General features: G+C 44.3%; 1 protein-coding gene across 1 annotated transcript in view; it reads right to left on the bottom strand.

The window, feature by feature from the left end:
- Nucleotides 1-15,476, bottom strand: part of LOC147799560 (uncharacterized) — a 92,341-nt gene that overhangs the window by 4,053 nt on the left and 72,812 nt on the right. Inside the window, exons 75-83 of the mRNA XM_087133984.1 lie at nucleotides 14,665-15,022; nucleotides 12,604-12,748; nucleotides 10,541-10,837; nucleotides 9,800-10,037; nucleotides 8,534-9,311; nucleotides 4,753-6,464; nucleotides 2,935-3,483; nucleotides 1,390-1,631; nucleotides 220-367 (exon numbers count right to left, since the gene is read on the bottom strand). Coding sequence (XP_086990110.1) covers nucleotides 220-367; nucleotides 1,390-1,631; nucleotides 2,935-3,483; nucleotides 4,753-6,464; nucleotides 8,534-9,311; nucleotides 9,800-10,037; nucleotides 10,541-10,837; nucleotides 12,604-12,748; nucleotides 14,665-15,022 — 4,467 coding nt within the window. The remainder of the gene's footprint in view (nucleotides 1-219; nucleotides 368-1,389; nucleotides 1,632-2,934; nucleotides 3,484-4,752; nucleotides 6,465-8,533; nucleotides 9,312-9,799; nucleotides 10,038-10,540; nucleotides 10,838-12,603; nucleotides 12,749-14,664; nucleotides 15,023-15,476) is intronic.

Genomic DNA, 15,476 nt, shown 5'->3' with positions numbered 1-15,476 from the left:
GCATCTCATGAGGGGCACCAGCTTTCAGTGGTGCATTTTTTTTGGGGGGGGGGGAGTTTTTGTTAGCCTTGTTCAATATCCATTCATCCACTTTTTGTTTTCAGTGGGGGGCACCGGGGGGGGGGGAACCGGGGGCACATATCCCCGTGCCCCCCCGGCGACGCCACTGCACTGTACTCATACGTCCTTTGTGGATTTCACTAAAATGGGTCTACTCACCTGTGACTGGCAGTCAAATGAAGCCAGCAGGTTGGCGTGTTCCAGACTCCAAGCCTTGATGGTGCAGTCTCGTGAGCTGCTCAAGACATACTTGTTATTGGCTGTCACGCTGACTGACATCACAGCGTGGGTGTGACCAACCAAGTACCTGTTGACAGTTTCCAGAGACAAACAACAGAAAACTAAAAATGATTCTTATGTACCATAATAACTTTTGGAATGCAAGAGGTTCATCAAAACCAAATAAGCCCCCCCCCAAAAAGAAATAAACTAAAGATACGTACTACATGGAAGGAATGAATCCCTGAAAAGTCCAGTCAGAAATCCTTCCACAACACCAGTCATAAGTAACAGAGTGAACAATGATAAAAAAAGGAAAAGCTTTTGTCGACAATGCATTTGAATAGTTCATGACTTGGCTTAAGACTGGATCCCTTGTGATGGATTTGCAGGGACATGGAACGGACTCAACTACAACTCTGCACTACAGAACAAGAAACTGCTCGGGGAACCCAGACTACTCTTTCGTGGGCAGGAGAGCTCAGGGCAACATAATGTGAGGAAAATTAACGTGCTGAGCAAAAATCAGTGAAGTGCAAGCAAACAGTAATTATCAAGATTTTTCCTGCAGGCCTCTTTGATAAGTGTGACTTGAAATTACGCAAGAGTCTATGGTTGCGGCTGCTGCGTGTAATTGTCAAGCCATAGTCAAGTGATTGGAAATGGCCCTTGAACCAACTTTGTGAAGCTGGCCCGAATTTCAACTTCAGGGGGACAGACAATTTCTAAACAGGGTATGCCCTAAATTCTCGACCTCAAAGACAACTGCCGGGTCAGAGCGAGGCTGGCAAGTTGGGGGGGGGGTCCTGCAGGAGTTGCAGCAGAACTAGTGTCAAATGGCATAGTTTTGTTGTCAAAAGCTTGAGAGCTAGACGTAGCTGCTTTGAGCCTCGAGCTGGACCAAAAAAGGACGTTATTTTCCTGGCAGTGGAGACTGCAAACAGCAATTATCAAGATTTTTCCTGCAGCCTCTTTGATAAGTAAATACCTTCTGTGCTTAGGGAACCCAGACTACTCTTTCGTGGGCAGGAGAGCTCAGGGCAACACAATGTGAGGAAAATTAACGTGCTGAGCAAAAATCAGTGAAGTAACATTTCAGCTGGACAGTACCTCCTCTTATTCCCTTGGAAATCCCAAATCAGCAACTGGTCCCGGCCGACGTGTGCCCCTGAAACCAGGTAATGGCTCTGTTGATCAAAGGCTAAACAGACGATGGTGTCACTGTACAGGCCGGTCAGTTCCGCCATCAGGCTGCCCAGGGAAGTCCTGCCCAGGGACCAGACTTTGATGGTGCCGGCGTTGGAACCAGAGGCCACAAACCTGCAGTTGGGTGATACCTCCATGGATGTGACCTACAAGCAAGGAAATGGGATCATCAGTGGAAATAACCTCTTCAAACGTCCTCTTTGGAAGACGTAAACAGGCAGGGTGTTCCTACTTCAAAATGCAGAGGCCATTTACACCAGTTTTGGTGCATTCTCTACGTAGCACCATGTGACATCTATCCTGGTCCTCCATGGAGACTGAGCATGAATGCAGCACTCAAGCGGCTGTGGGCCACGGCCAAGCCTGTGGAAAATATCACTCTGTGACATAATCTCAGTTTTGAAAAAGCGACGACACAAGTGAGAAATATCGCACAAGCCTTTTGTTAATGACCCCCTACCGGTGGGATTAGCATCTGTTAAGTCCGACTCTCTATGGGACTGGCCATTTTCAAGCTTCAGCATTTCCAGCCAAAAATAACGCTGCACTTGGTGCACATGCATTGTGGAATGATACCCGTTCAAAGAACAATGTGCACACCTTGTTTAGATACTAGGAGTGTAACTATGCTCAATTGAAACGATCACCAAAAAAAAAAATAAATAAAATAAAAAAGGGGGCTGCACATGTACATGTATGCCCTCTGACACTAGTAGGGGTGTAACGATTCATCGATGCATTGATAATTGCAATATTGAAATGTTGCGATATGGTACCACAATACAAAACTGTGTATCATGATGCTGAAAGAGTGGGGCTAATACACTTGAACATGAAAAAAAAAATTGGAATCAGGGAAAACAAAAAGGCAACCATTTAGAGGATGATAGATTGGGCGTAAGCCTTCAAAATGTGGTCAAACGTAGCCCGTCTGCCGGCAAAACTGGGTTAAGAAGGGTAAGGGCAAGGTGACGCGCTCGACGACCACGCAACGTGTCCCATGCACTAAACAAAAGGCCCTACAGAAATGACTGTCGCACCAAACAAAAATGGAATCGCTTGCCAAGATGGCTGGGGAAAAAAAAAATCTGTAAGGTCGTTTGATTCAAACTGTGTCCAGCGCTGTACTGACAATCAATTCTTTTTTTGAGCTACTTCCTGTGACTTGAACTCTTTTTAGTGGCAGAATGTGAATTTCCTGCATGTGACCGATGGACTGTAAAACGTGGCACAGCACAAAATAATGCCTGAAGTGTATTCTGACGCAGGCTGACAACAGTCAGCTATCATGCTGCTGGAGTGGTTACGGTGTGGGGCTGAAATGCTCTCTACTTCTCCATCACTAAAAAAGCTGGTTTTACTTGTAGGAAACCAGACCGTGTGTCTCACAAGCTGAACCTAATTTTTTTCATGAATAAAAGGGTATAATGAACCTTTTTCATAGATTACCTGTGCATGTGTCATAGTAGCCAGACAGTTGCCCATGAGGTCATCCCATGCCTTGACCTCTCCAGCCATCTTGGAGGCAGACAGGTACATTGGATTCTCCTGATTGATCACTGCTCTCAGGATGGTGGTGGCCTCTGAGTGACCGTCCAGCCGAAATTTCTCCTCCAGTTGGTTTGACCCGTCGCACACCCTGACCGATTTGTCAGACACATCCTTGGAGCCGACAAGAATGGTCTGCCTCGGGGCCAGAGCCATTGCTGTAATGCCCTTCTTGAAGAGAGGTCGGCGCCAGACTTCGGAGCCTGTTTCTAACTGGAAAGCTACCACCTCACCAGTGTCGGTGCCACAGACTACAGTCTCCTGCGCTTCCAGGATCTCCATGACAACAGAAGCACAGCTTATAGACTTGAAGCATTCGGCATCATCCAAACACAAGTTCCAGAACTTAGTCTGTTTATCCTTACTTCCTGACACACCGATTACAGAGCTTGTACCCTTATACAATGCTACGCATTGGCCAGATAGCTCATGACAGTCTCTTTTTGTCACCTAAAATAAGACAAACAAATATGAAAACTTTACCAAGCCCCCAAGTTTTAAGGCCATGAAGAATTCAAAAGAATGTTATGAATGTAGAAAAAATGTTTTAATCAAGACCAATAATATTAAGACCACCACATGACCCCACAAGACCAACACAAGACCTCCAGTTGCTGACTTCAAGTTGCTGGCTAGTCAACTAAACTGCAACAAACCATTCCTTTGTCACTGTTCACTCCGCTACTTGTTTCTGAGTTTGGTGTCGTGTTTGATCTTGTGTCTATCTGTTCTCTCTGGTCTTGTGTCTGGTCCTGTGTTTGTTCTTGTGCCTGGGCTTGTGTTTTGTCTTGTGTCTGGTCTAGAGTTTGGTCTTGTGTCTGTCCTAATGTTTGGTCTTGTGTTTGGTCTTGTGCCTGGTCTTGTGTCTGGTCTTGTTTCTGGTTTTGTGTCTGGTCTTGTGTTTGGTCTTGAATTTGGTCTTGTGTATTGTCTTCTGTTTGGTCTAGTGTCTGGTCTTGTGTCTTTTCTTATGTTTGGTCTTGCGTTTGGTCTTGTGTCTGGTCTTGTGCCTAGTCTTGTGTCTGGTCTGGTGCCTTTTGTTGTTTCTGGTCCTGTGTTTGATCTCTAGTCAGACATGTGTTTGGTCTTGAAAATCGTTCTGTATATTGTCTTGTGTTTCGTCTCTTTTCTGGTCTTGTGATAATTTCTACCAGTAGAAAACCACCTGTGTTAAAGGATTGAAAAATCCGCACAATACAATTTCTCCTGAAAAATGTAAGCCATTGCTGCTCCTGCAGGACACTGATAGACAAAGATTCTCAGCAACAAAAATCAAGAGTAAGGCTTAAGGCATGTCATGGTGCGTGCCAGGCATTGACGGTCACCAGGCAGTGTAGCCTCATGGGGTACTTCACAGTCCTCGCACCACATCTCTTCATAAATATTGAAACATACAAGCAGAAGGGACACATGAAACTGTTATGTGTGATGACCACTTGCGCACTAGCCCAACTATGACAAATTAGGTCAGTGGCTATGTCAAACTTCAATCATTTGGACTTTGATGTGACGTTGCCAATGTCCTTCATTGACTGGTCACTAGCACTTCGGTGACAACTATGAACTCCATGTGGGATAATTTCCAATTTTCAGTCATGTTATCGACTACGGTATAAACTGGCCTCAATTAATTACATGTATGTATACACATAAAACTATGTGGATTTTTTTTTTAAAGCTGAAATTTATCATCTGGTAAGTTTGCTGAAGTAAATTTACCTCTCCTTTGGTTGGTATCCACATCTTCACAGTTTTGTCATTACAGGCTGACAATACTCGGGAACCATCTGCCATGGTCACTACAGTAACATCAGAAATCCAGGATGAATGCCCCTTCAGTGTGTTGAGGCATCTCCCGTCCTCCAGGTTCCAGACTTTCAAGGTGTCGTCCTTTGACCCGGTGATCAAAAACGACGGTCCGTCGCCACTGCCCAAAACTCCTTGATGAGTCCAGGTGCACGTTATCAATCCATCGTGTCCCTTCAGGTCAATGATCATTGGATCCTCCCCTGGGATGAGGTGACAGATTCGAGAGATGCTGCTGCTGTCTCGGAGCACAAAGGTAGAGTCTGAGTGGACCACAACACTCAAGAGTGGCTCTTTGACGGATGCTGAGAACTCTGACTCTAAGTTAAAGCATCCTGAGGATGGAGGAGGGAAAGACAGCGGCATTGACCAGATTTTGATCTGGCCATCTGAGCTGCCTGTCACAAGATGATTAGCGTCTGGGTTAAGACCAGCCCAGGTCACCCTCTTGCCATCATCGTACCCATCTTGGCAAACTGTGCACTCATATGATGTCAAAGACCACAATCTAAGCTTCCCTTCTTTGCAGACAGAGAGCAGGTTTTCTCCATGTACTGGAATGATGAAGATAACCTCTTCAGGATGTTGCATGGATGCGATTTTCTTGCCGTCAGCAAAGCTCCAAACGCATGCCAAGTTCCCTGGCTCAGCACAAGCAAATACCTTGGAATTTTCGTCGTCAACCTGGAGATTGCTAAAGCTCGTCAGGCCATCGGTTTCCAACTCCCCAAGACACTCCCCGGTGACCAAATCAAACTTTGCCAGGGAGTTCTTGCCAAAGACTGCATATCGGCCACTGTGGGTGACGCACATGTTTACTTTGCTGTTTTTGACCAGAGGAGCCCTGTCATTCTTCCTCTGCAATGTATGAACAACTTCCAGAGTGGACAAGTTCCAGACGTTGAACATTGGGTGACCCTCTGAGTCCAGACAAGCAGACAGCATCAGCTCCCCTGATGGTGTGCACATCACTTTCAAGACCAAACTAGGATGGCCTCCAAAGACGGTGCGCAAGGGCCCTCCTGGAGGTATCAGACACGGTGCGCAGGGAACAAAGAGTGGGCGGTTAGTGCTCCTCATCCAATCTTTAGCCTGCTGAATCAACATCCCCAAGTTAGGAAATTTGCTGCCATAATCACCAATCCGTCCGATCAACTGTCCAGCCAGGGAGTAGGGATCAGCCTTGAGGTTACTGCTGGCCAGGTACATGGTCTCTACGAGGATGACTATTTCCTCGCTGACCTGGTGGAAATCTGTCATCAGCTCTAGGAAGCTGAAGGACACCAACTTGGTCAGGAGCCAGTTGAAGTTGCAGAGAACGTGAGAGATCAACTCCGCCAGCATGCCCGCCTCGGCCAGGTGATGGGGCAGCTCAATCAGCTTCCTCCTGTTGTAGAAGCCTTTGCTGAACTCCAAGGGCTGCGGTGCCACCTGCCGATCGGCATCTGAAAAAACCTTCTTGCGTTTGTGCAAGGTGATCGGTCGAACCGTGCCTACACTGTAAGAGCCCAGGAACATTTCTGCAAGGAGTTGGTGGCGTGCCGAGACAATTTCTTCTCGGCTGAGGTAGCGGTCATCTGCTGCCTCAATGAACTGACGATGATACCATGCAACAACAGTCTTGCCTGCCAATCCAAAGCAAATTTGAAACAAAATAAATGTAATGAAAAGAAATCACCTAAAAGCCCAATCTGCACAGGTGCACTTACAACTTAACGAAGCATGAAGTGGACTTCGTAATACTTCAGACAGTTTCACATGTATGCCTAGTCAAGAGCCCTATCCAGTTTAAAATGTGCCATTAAGTGCATGTACTGGTTTAAAATCGCTCTGTCACAAGATGGGTTGAAAATAATTAAAAAACTGGTACATCATATACACCATGCAGACACTTACGAACAAATGAAAATTAAAAATACCACATTCTTGAGTGGAGCGAAGAGATGCCTAGGTTAGCTTAATGATCAGTGCACCAAATGAAATAACACCTTGAAAAGAAATCTGCTGTGTAATCAATATATGTTGAATGCACTCAAGTGAATAAATGAGATCACACTGATGTATGGACATGTACACGGTATTACAGGATGGGCAGACATACATGTAGCCCTTTGTCCAGTTGTAACAAAACCCTCTTACTCTTGAGATTCAAAATTTGACCCAAAGGAAATACAGTGAAGAAACCTGAAACTCAAGAAGCTTTAGCAACTGTCCAGTCAATATGCCTGGAACCATGAGAGGTCAGATAAAACAACAAACCAAAAATATTTGTGAGAATTAAGTGACTTTGAAAACACTGTTATTAAAACCCTCCGAGCAGCCATGTCCACAAAAATCCCTAATCCTCCATGTGGGGATTTTTTTCTCCATGTGGTGATTTCTGTCTCCAGGATGTATCTGGTCATGCCTGAACATGTATGACTGATGGTAGCCAATACATCCTTCAGGTCCCCTCTCTAACTACTTTTCATTATGCTGCTGAAGTACATCTGTAGCCACGCCCCCCAAATAACTCTGAGTGGCGATATGGATTTTTTAAAACTACCAAGTCATTTCCCCGTCGTATGGCGTCTTGGGGATACTGATCTTTCAACAATTCTTACTCTGCAGTGGTTGGGGTCTGGCCAATGGGAGTCTACAGACTTGAGTAAGAATTGCTTGAAATCTTTGCCAAATTGGCCCATTGAAAAAAAAATGACCATATTTGGTGATATGTGTTGATCTCTATCACTGCGCCGTTGACACCAGGGTTTTAATTAATATAAGTTTTGAAGCAAGGGTTCTAGATCTGGTAATATGCACTGTTTTACATTACTCAATTTTATTCAAATTTAACTCGCACATGGCTTATTGAGAATGTTGATGACAATACGTTTTACTTGTGAGGAAGCGACATACAACCGGACTGTGGGTACTGAATTAACCTACAGTGTAACAACAGCGAAGGAAACCTCTTGCTTTCCTAGAACAATACGTTTTACTTGTGAGGAAGCGACATACAACCGGACTGTGGGTACTGAATTAACCTACAGTGTAACAACAGCGAAGGAAACCTCTTGCTTTCCTAGATTGGTGAATGGTAAGTATTACTCTCAGATAGCAATGCAGTCAGTGCACTGGGGCATCACAGCGATGGCTGCTCACCGCCAATGTAAAGCTTGAGCCCCATTCATCCCCCTGTGTGAGGGGTGGTGCTTTTCTCCTTTTGTGGGCAATTAAGGCCCTTACTCATTTTTCTCCTACTGTAAATCTCCCAAGGGCACAAGACCCCGACATAGGCTTTGAGGATAGGCCTTGATAAAGTAATTCACAGTGCAAGTAAACTGTCATTGGAGAGCTCAAATCAATGTAAGCAAACACTAAACCTGTCGGAAAAGGATGATATCATGCAATTCCATTACAAAGTAACTGGCACTTCTCCACTTACTAGCCACGCTTTCACAATCAAATTTTGCAACATCCAACGCTCTGATACTTCAGAATGTTTTTCTCTTCGTCAGTTGGCATCAACTTCACTTGCTGAACAACCGTCATAATTTTTCAAACCACTGTAGTCAATAAAGCATCATGAAGTCAATGACTTCAACCTGGGAGACAGAAGTAGACTTTTTGGTTCAGCATGTGCAGAGCCACTATATCACAGTTCGTTTCAAGTTACAAAGTAACAAACTGACAAAGTCAAATGCGTGCTTACCTCCTGACTGACGCTCAGACAAAAACTCGCTGACATCATAATGGATTCTCTTCCAGAGAGAGGGCGGTGTTCGCACAATGTTCTCTGCAGGGGGGTCCCAATACTGGTACACGTCGTTCAGCACCTCGTCGTCACAGGACAGGACGTCCTCAATTTCCGCCTCTGTGATGCCACTCTTGGTAGCCGAGATGTAACCCAGGGCGTGCGAGATAACGATCTGACCATGCCGGTGTTCCAACTCCTCAGAGAGGTCCGTGATGGCTTCGCGGACACTGGACGGCAGCATCTTCTCGGAGGACGTGCTGGTGTAGGATTTCCAGTGGAGGACTCGTTCAAACAACAGCTTAAGAAACAGCGGTTGAGGGCACTTGGAGAAGGCCTCGGCTACTCGGGCAAGCTGATCCTCTGTCAGCTTGCGATGTTTGGCATCCAGCCAGCTGCTAAGAATCTCAAGCCCGGTCTCTTGGGGCACTGGCTGCATCTCGAGATAGCAGCCGTCGTCCGGGAGGAGAAGTCGAATCTTCTCCTGGCATCTGTGCTCGTCCTTAGAGAGCATGGATGCCACAATCAGCACATGCGATGGAAATGACATGGGCAGCCAGTTCATGGCATGGGCATCGTTGGCAGCAGAAAGCTGATCGATGCTGTCAAAAATCAGCAACAGAGGCCTCTCCGCTGTGCCCACAGTGGCTAAGAGCTTTCTGAAGAATTTTGTTAGCTCTGTGTAATCATGAAGAGTGGTACAGTCTGGTTGTTCCAAATTGTAAGCGTAGCAAATCTGCAGACAAGACAGAAACTCTATATGTTTACATGTATATCATCAGATGATGAAAAAATGAGTTTAAGATCAAATCTCAGGCAACTGTGGAACAAGGTATTCTACGATCATGTGTTATAATCACTCACTTCAAAAGAGTTTCAAATTGTGAAAACTTTAACCTCCTGTTAATACATTTTAGTCTGCTTTTTCTTGGAGGGTCATCCTTTTTTTTCCATTTCAAGAGCATGCCAAAGAGCATGCCAAATGTACATAAGGACGGGAAGGATTGAGATATACACTTCCATAAACTGTTGTTGGAAAGTTTGATTGGTAATCATCCTTTTCTTGCAGAGACTTTCAGAAAGGACAAGGAGTCAGGAGAAAGATCATATTTAAACATCCAAGAAAAGGGGTGATCTAATACAATGACAAAATTTCCTTCAAAATAATAGCAGCCAATTTAATGAAGTCTTTAATGAAGTCCCAAAGAAAATCCCAATCCATACCTGCCCGCATATCGTTTGAAGCACAGAGTGTATCCCGGTACTTGGCCCCGACGTGCCAAGAAATCGCAGTATCACCACCAGTTCCTGCTTCAGCCAGTCACAGGCATTCCTGGCCAGCATTGCCATGACCGAGGTCTTGCCCGACCCTGAGACTCCGTGTACGACCAACGGCTTGCCCGGCTTGGGTGACAGGAACTCCCGGATGTTGGTCATGAGCTCCTGCCGTCCATGGAACACGCTGCAGAGTCAAATTCAAGTGCATTGTTGCTGTCATGTCTTCACAGGACACTTTCATTTGGGAGGGTTCTACTCAAATTCTGAATTGAAAATTTGCTTAGGGAAGGTATTTGCTCACTAGCTAACTGTCATTAACTAACAAAAAACAACAATCAAAGTTTACGAAATTTAAGACTGGAAAATATCAACAGTTCAGGCAAATTTTGTAGGCTAATAGTTGTTACTTTGAGGTTTCTGCCTTGGATGCAATCAAAATTTTGAAAATAAATATATGCAAATATTTTTCTGCATGAAAGTAAAACAGCTCCTAAAATGTTGGTTAGAATGGCAAAACAAAAACTGAAAATCAAGTTGAATGATACACAAAGGACTACTCGTAAGACCTGTATTGAAATGAATTCCATTCAAGCGTTGCTTTATTTCCATGAAACATATTAAACACCTGAAGAAGTGGTGTTTTTTATTTCACATCACTCCCGATGAACAAATCTTTGAACATCTTACCTGCACTTTGTTTCACAAAACTTAGCGTGATGCAAGAGCTCTTCATAGAGAGCAGCCGCGGCTTTATTTTTCACCTTTGACCTCTGCTCCAAGCTCCTGTCAATCATGCCTTTGATGCCTTCCCTAAACCTGGTGCAGATGTTGTCCAGGTACCGGGCGTGCACGGGGTGGGTGGGGTCGATACCGGACGGGGTCCAGGGAAGGGTGAACCTATCTATGGCTTCCTCTCCCACGATGGATGGCAGGTAATTGGTCTTGAGATTCGCCAAGGAGGCCTGGGCATCTTTGTCGACTTCACTGTTCAAGACAAGAAAGTTTGAAGTGCAACAATACTTTTCCGGCTTGAGAAATTACACACATTGTGACAGGAAGTTCATCTCAGAAAGGGAAACTCATTTTCATTTCACAAACTGTGAAAAATGTTTCTCACGGTGGAAATAGATACACTGTATTCAAAGATTTTCCCAAAGTGGGAAATTATTCTCACACCTTTTGAAATGTGAACGTGAAAGTGAACTCTTTTCGCCAAATTTCCCCCTCCAATTCACGGTGTAAACTCTCAGATGCAATGCCCTATATGGGTTTCTCACTTCTGGTGCCCAAATTCCGAGAGTATGATCACCGATCTGCACCCATGGCCTTCTGGATACTATACCAATGTGCTAATGACTGTAGGGGTTAGATCGGGGGAGGAAAAGAAATCAGTGAAACATCCAGTCAACATTGGTTGAAGGGTGGTTGCGAGGGCAATAGAATGCTGTGACTATTCACAATAAAGATGTGCTTGGCTGGCGGTAAACATTCATTTAAGACTGGACTAGAAAAATGGAAGCTGATAATGGCCCGAGCCAAAGGGACATCATCGGTATTCATTCTCCTGAGCCGGTCAGTAAAGCTTGTCTAAGACTTGCCAAGTACAGATTTATTCTCAATCATTCAAAAAAATCACGAATTTCAAATGATTTCGGTCAACAATTTCATTTCATTTTCGTCAAACACCCGTCTAGTTCTGGTACGTATACATGAATATGTATGTGCCTCTAACAAGTATATGTAGTTGGGAACAATATCCGAAACTGGTGCATGTGTAATACGTAAGGCGCAGGGTAACGTGGAATGCAGGGAGAGGGATAAATGTGAATTTGGGACTCTCACAAGGCAGATGCTACTTGGTGGCACTGTACAAATGGGGGTGTGGGTTGGGGGGGTGAGGGGTGAAGGTAAAAAACAAGCAAGGCCTTGACCACTTGCTGCTGGGGAGCCCGGTTTTGGGTACGTGTATGTTTCTCTATGCAAAGCCGGGGTGCCCGAAATTGGACAAGAGAGCTGGGCCTTGTAACAAAAGACCGTTCTCAAAACAAAAGACTGAGCTGGTGGGATTTGCAAACATTTTTTCAGTTGTCAATTGCGGAGAAAATCCATCATTGTTTCGAAAAATTATACCACTGTTTGTGGTATTCAGCACGAGCGGATTACCACTGGGGACAAAAGTGCTCCAGTGGTGAGCGATACAATACTAATCTGGCCCCTATTAAAAAGACACCAGCAGTGCACTTTGCCAGTTTCGGGAACGAAAGAAAATTACATAACACTGAACAATCCAGGCTCTTTTTACAAGGCGGCAGGCCTAGCTGAAATACTCGGGGATCTATAGATGTTGTAGGTCAGATTAGAGTAGACACCAGACAGTAACTCGATGGGGTTTAGGGTTGCACTACACCAAATACCCGCGCCTAGAAAACAGTGCAAAATCAGACCAAAATAGCGCCGCATGTTGACTCTTGTGAAAAGGTTGGCCTCCGCCCGGCAGCAAGTGGTTAATAATGATGAAACCTCTAAAAATCCGCACTTGTCCAGGGAAATCCTAACAATAGCATTGTGCACAAAGCACTTTCACTGTTTTTGTTTATCAGAACCAATTAGGATTCCAAGAAGTATTTATGCCAATTCTCGAACAATCAGTTCAGTTTTTTTTTACTTATTATTTCCCTAACTTTGCAGTTGATTTATTCAATTTATAACCGTAGCTGTTTTCACAAAAACAGAAATCGTCTAGCACCAACCCATCTTCATGAATGTCCAGGTAGAACCTTGTGGCCTCATCTTCCATCTTGACACCCAAACCCTCCAGATCACGTAGGAAGAAAAGACAGCTGGCAGACGGGTCGATGGCGCCCATCAAACCGTGCCTCACTTCAATTTCAGTCACTGCAAAGAGGGGACATGCAAAAAGTAAGATCAGGACAAACAGTACCTTCCCTTGCGCTTACCCTTGGTATTGTCATAGGTTCTGGCAAGCATGCAAATATGTGGTAACAAACGAACAATCGCAGATGACTTAAAGAGCCCAGAATAGGTCACAAGGTCAAGCATCGTTTGAATTTCCAAATTAACCCGAGAAGTTGAAAGCTACAGACATCTTAACACACATTTCTTGCCTTTCTTTCAGGGAACTTAGTTGATAAGAGCCAATATGCCACTAAACTCAACCGTTCTTCTAAATTATTTACAACAGTGTCAACTTTTCTCTGTAACGCTCAACTACGCTGCCATGTTTTTGCACGGTATTGTGGGATACTTCCCCAAGTAACCATCTCGGCTGGTTAGTCACTTAGTCAGTTAGTTAGGCTGGAGTAAGCGTGAGACATCATGTGAGTGTCAAATCGAACGCAGTTGCTCTCGTGCAATTAAACACAGGGAAGTAATCAAACGCACTGTAAGTACGGTAACAGTTATTTCACAAATGGCGACAAAATACAGCCATTTGCAAAGAAATCTTACTGATGTGCCACGGCCATGCAACAGGGATATGTTGGCAACATAATGGGTAACAGGGATATTGCAATGTGGACAGTGCCTCTGGAAAACATGGTCTACTGTTTCTACTGATCTATGTCGTAGTCAAAGTTTTGCCTTCAAGTGACTGTGCAACTACACGGACAGCCATCAGTACAAAGGCAAATTCCCCTTATGTGAAAAATATCTCAGGTACACGTAGTTATCAACACATCTAGGAATACAAAATATAAACACCACTACAGCATGTCTACTTGATGAAAGTATGACCCCTTTGACAGTACAAGGCAAATGTCTATATTTGAGGTCAAAACTGACACCAATCAAGGATGATATTTCTTCAATCTTTTGCCGCTGACAGCGATCATTTCTGTGAAATTAACAAAATAAAATGAGATTTGTCAGAGACGTTTGTGGGGAAGAAACTGTTTTGAGGGTTCCTTGTGATCCATGGCATGGTAGAAGCTATTCACACTGTCATATTCTCAATTGGGACAAACGATGTATCTGGGTCTAGGGTCCCGGTAAGGGGGCACATGGGGATTTTTTGCCGGGAAAAAAAAAGACAAAAACTGTTCTAATGTTTTTCTCCATCTCTAAAAGAACCAAGCTTCCCCTTCCAAAAGGTGCTCGTACCAAATCTAAGGTGTTTCAATTCCTAAACAATTGCAGTGTGTCCCCTGATATTCCCCTAACTGGCCTTTTCCTTACTCTGCAGATGAAGATTTTGGACAGATCCTTGCTTGACAAATTTGAGGAGACACCATTCCTGCAGGGCCATTGCACACATGCACAAGCCTTAACTTGAGTGTGCACTTTCGCAACTCACGACATCCTTTTGGTCGAAGAGGAATGTAATGAGTGTGTGCCACCTGCGTGCTGGATTTGTCAATAGGGTCCAATCAAACGACGTCAAAGAACCATGTGACTATATGGTTTCTCTGAGATTGGGCACCATTACTATAAGCCTATGCTGTAAACTTGAAAGTGGGGCTCATTTTCACATAAAATAACGTAAATGCTTTATCAAATGGCATGATACATGTACCATCACCTGCGCCACATACAGCTGCATCCATTGCTGGCTATACATATTTCTCATACTTTTTGACATAATTTATAAAGCTTCAAAGATTTGCTTTCTACGTAAATACACTGTGTGTGCTATGCCCTGTGCCTATGACAATAGAGGTTTTGCATGGTTGCCATCTTGCAGGCCAGTTTTTTATTCCACAGTGTATGCACAAAGGTTTGTTTCTCTGTGGAACACAAGGAATGCCCTGCAAGATGGCTACCACGTAAAGCCTCCATGATGGAGACATATTCACCTGATTCAAAATAAGCTATCGATTCTTCTTCTGTGATGAGTCCATCTTTGACGGCAGCCCGGGCTCCCCTCTGCAAAATCCTCTGCAGCCTCCCAAAGATCTTCCACCAATTGTCTCTTTCCTTCTGCTGCAACTCGGGCTGCTCGGCATTGTAGAAGTTTGGCAGGAATGACGTGATTGTCTGGAGGACATGCACGGGGGGCGTGGCATTGGTGTCCTGGACGTACCAATCGGTCAGCAGCTGGACCTCCTCAACGTCTACCCCCAACGATTGGATAGATTGGACCAGCTTGTCAAACTGGGCCGAATCAATCACTGGAGGCAATGGTCGATAGCCGTATTTATTTCCCAGAAATCCCTGGAGTAGAAATTGTACCCAAAAATTTCCTTCAAAACTAGCGTGAAAAAAAAAGATACACAGCTGTCATTTACACGCTTGATCATAAACTCCATTTATACTTGGACCCACATATATAAGAATCATTTCTAAATATTCAACTCTCATTAACAAATCACAAACACTGATACAAAATTTTGGTTACAGCAAACCAAAGTTGGCAGATTTAAATCAACATTTAAAAATTTTTCAAATGGCACATACGTGCCACGTTTGCTGTTTTGTTTTTCAAATGATTCGTACATTTTCTCAGGTGTTTCATATTTTGAATATCGAGGCCTTCATCACCTACAGTAATGATACAAATTAGAAAGACGGGTGCACGCATGTCACAAGCAATCTAGGTTGGCTTGAGATTTCATTCAAAGCCACTTGTTTCTGGATTTGATGCAGGAATTAGATGATTTATAATCAC

The sequence above is a fragment of the Acanthaster planci genome, linkage group LG03, assembly GCF_054643075.1.
Source record: "Acanthaster planci isolate LZ-2023a linkage group LG03, COTS_SCS, whole genome shotgun sequence".
Lineage (NCBI taxonomy): Eukaryota > Metazoa > Echinodermata > Asteroidea > Valvatida > Acanthasteridae > Acanthaster > Acanthaster planci.
Note: the sequence above shows the minus strand (reverse complement) of the source record. Positions and strands in the feature narration are given on the sequence as shown.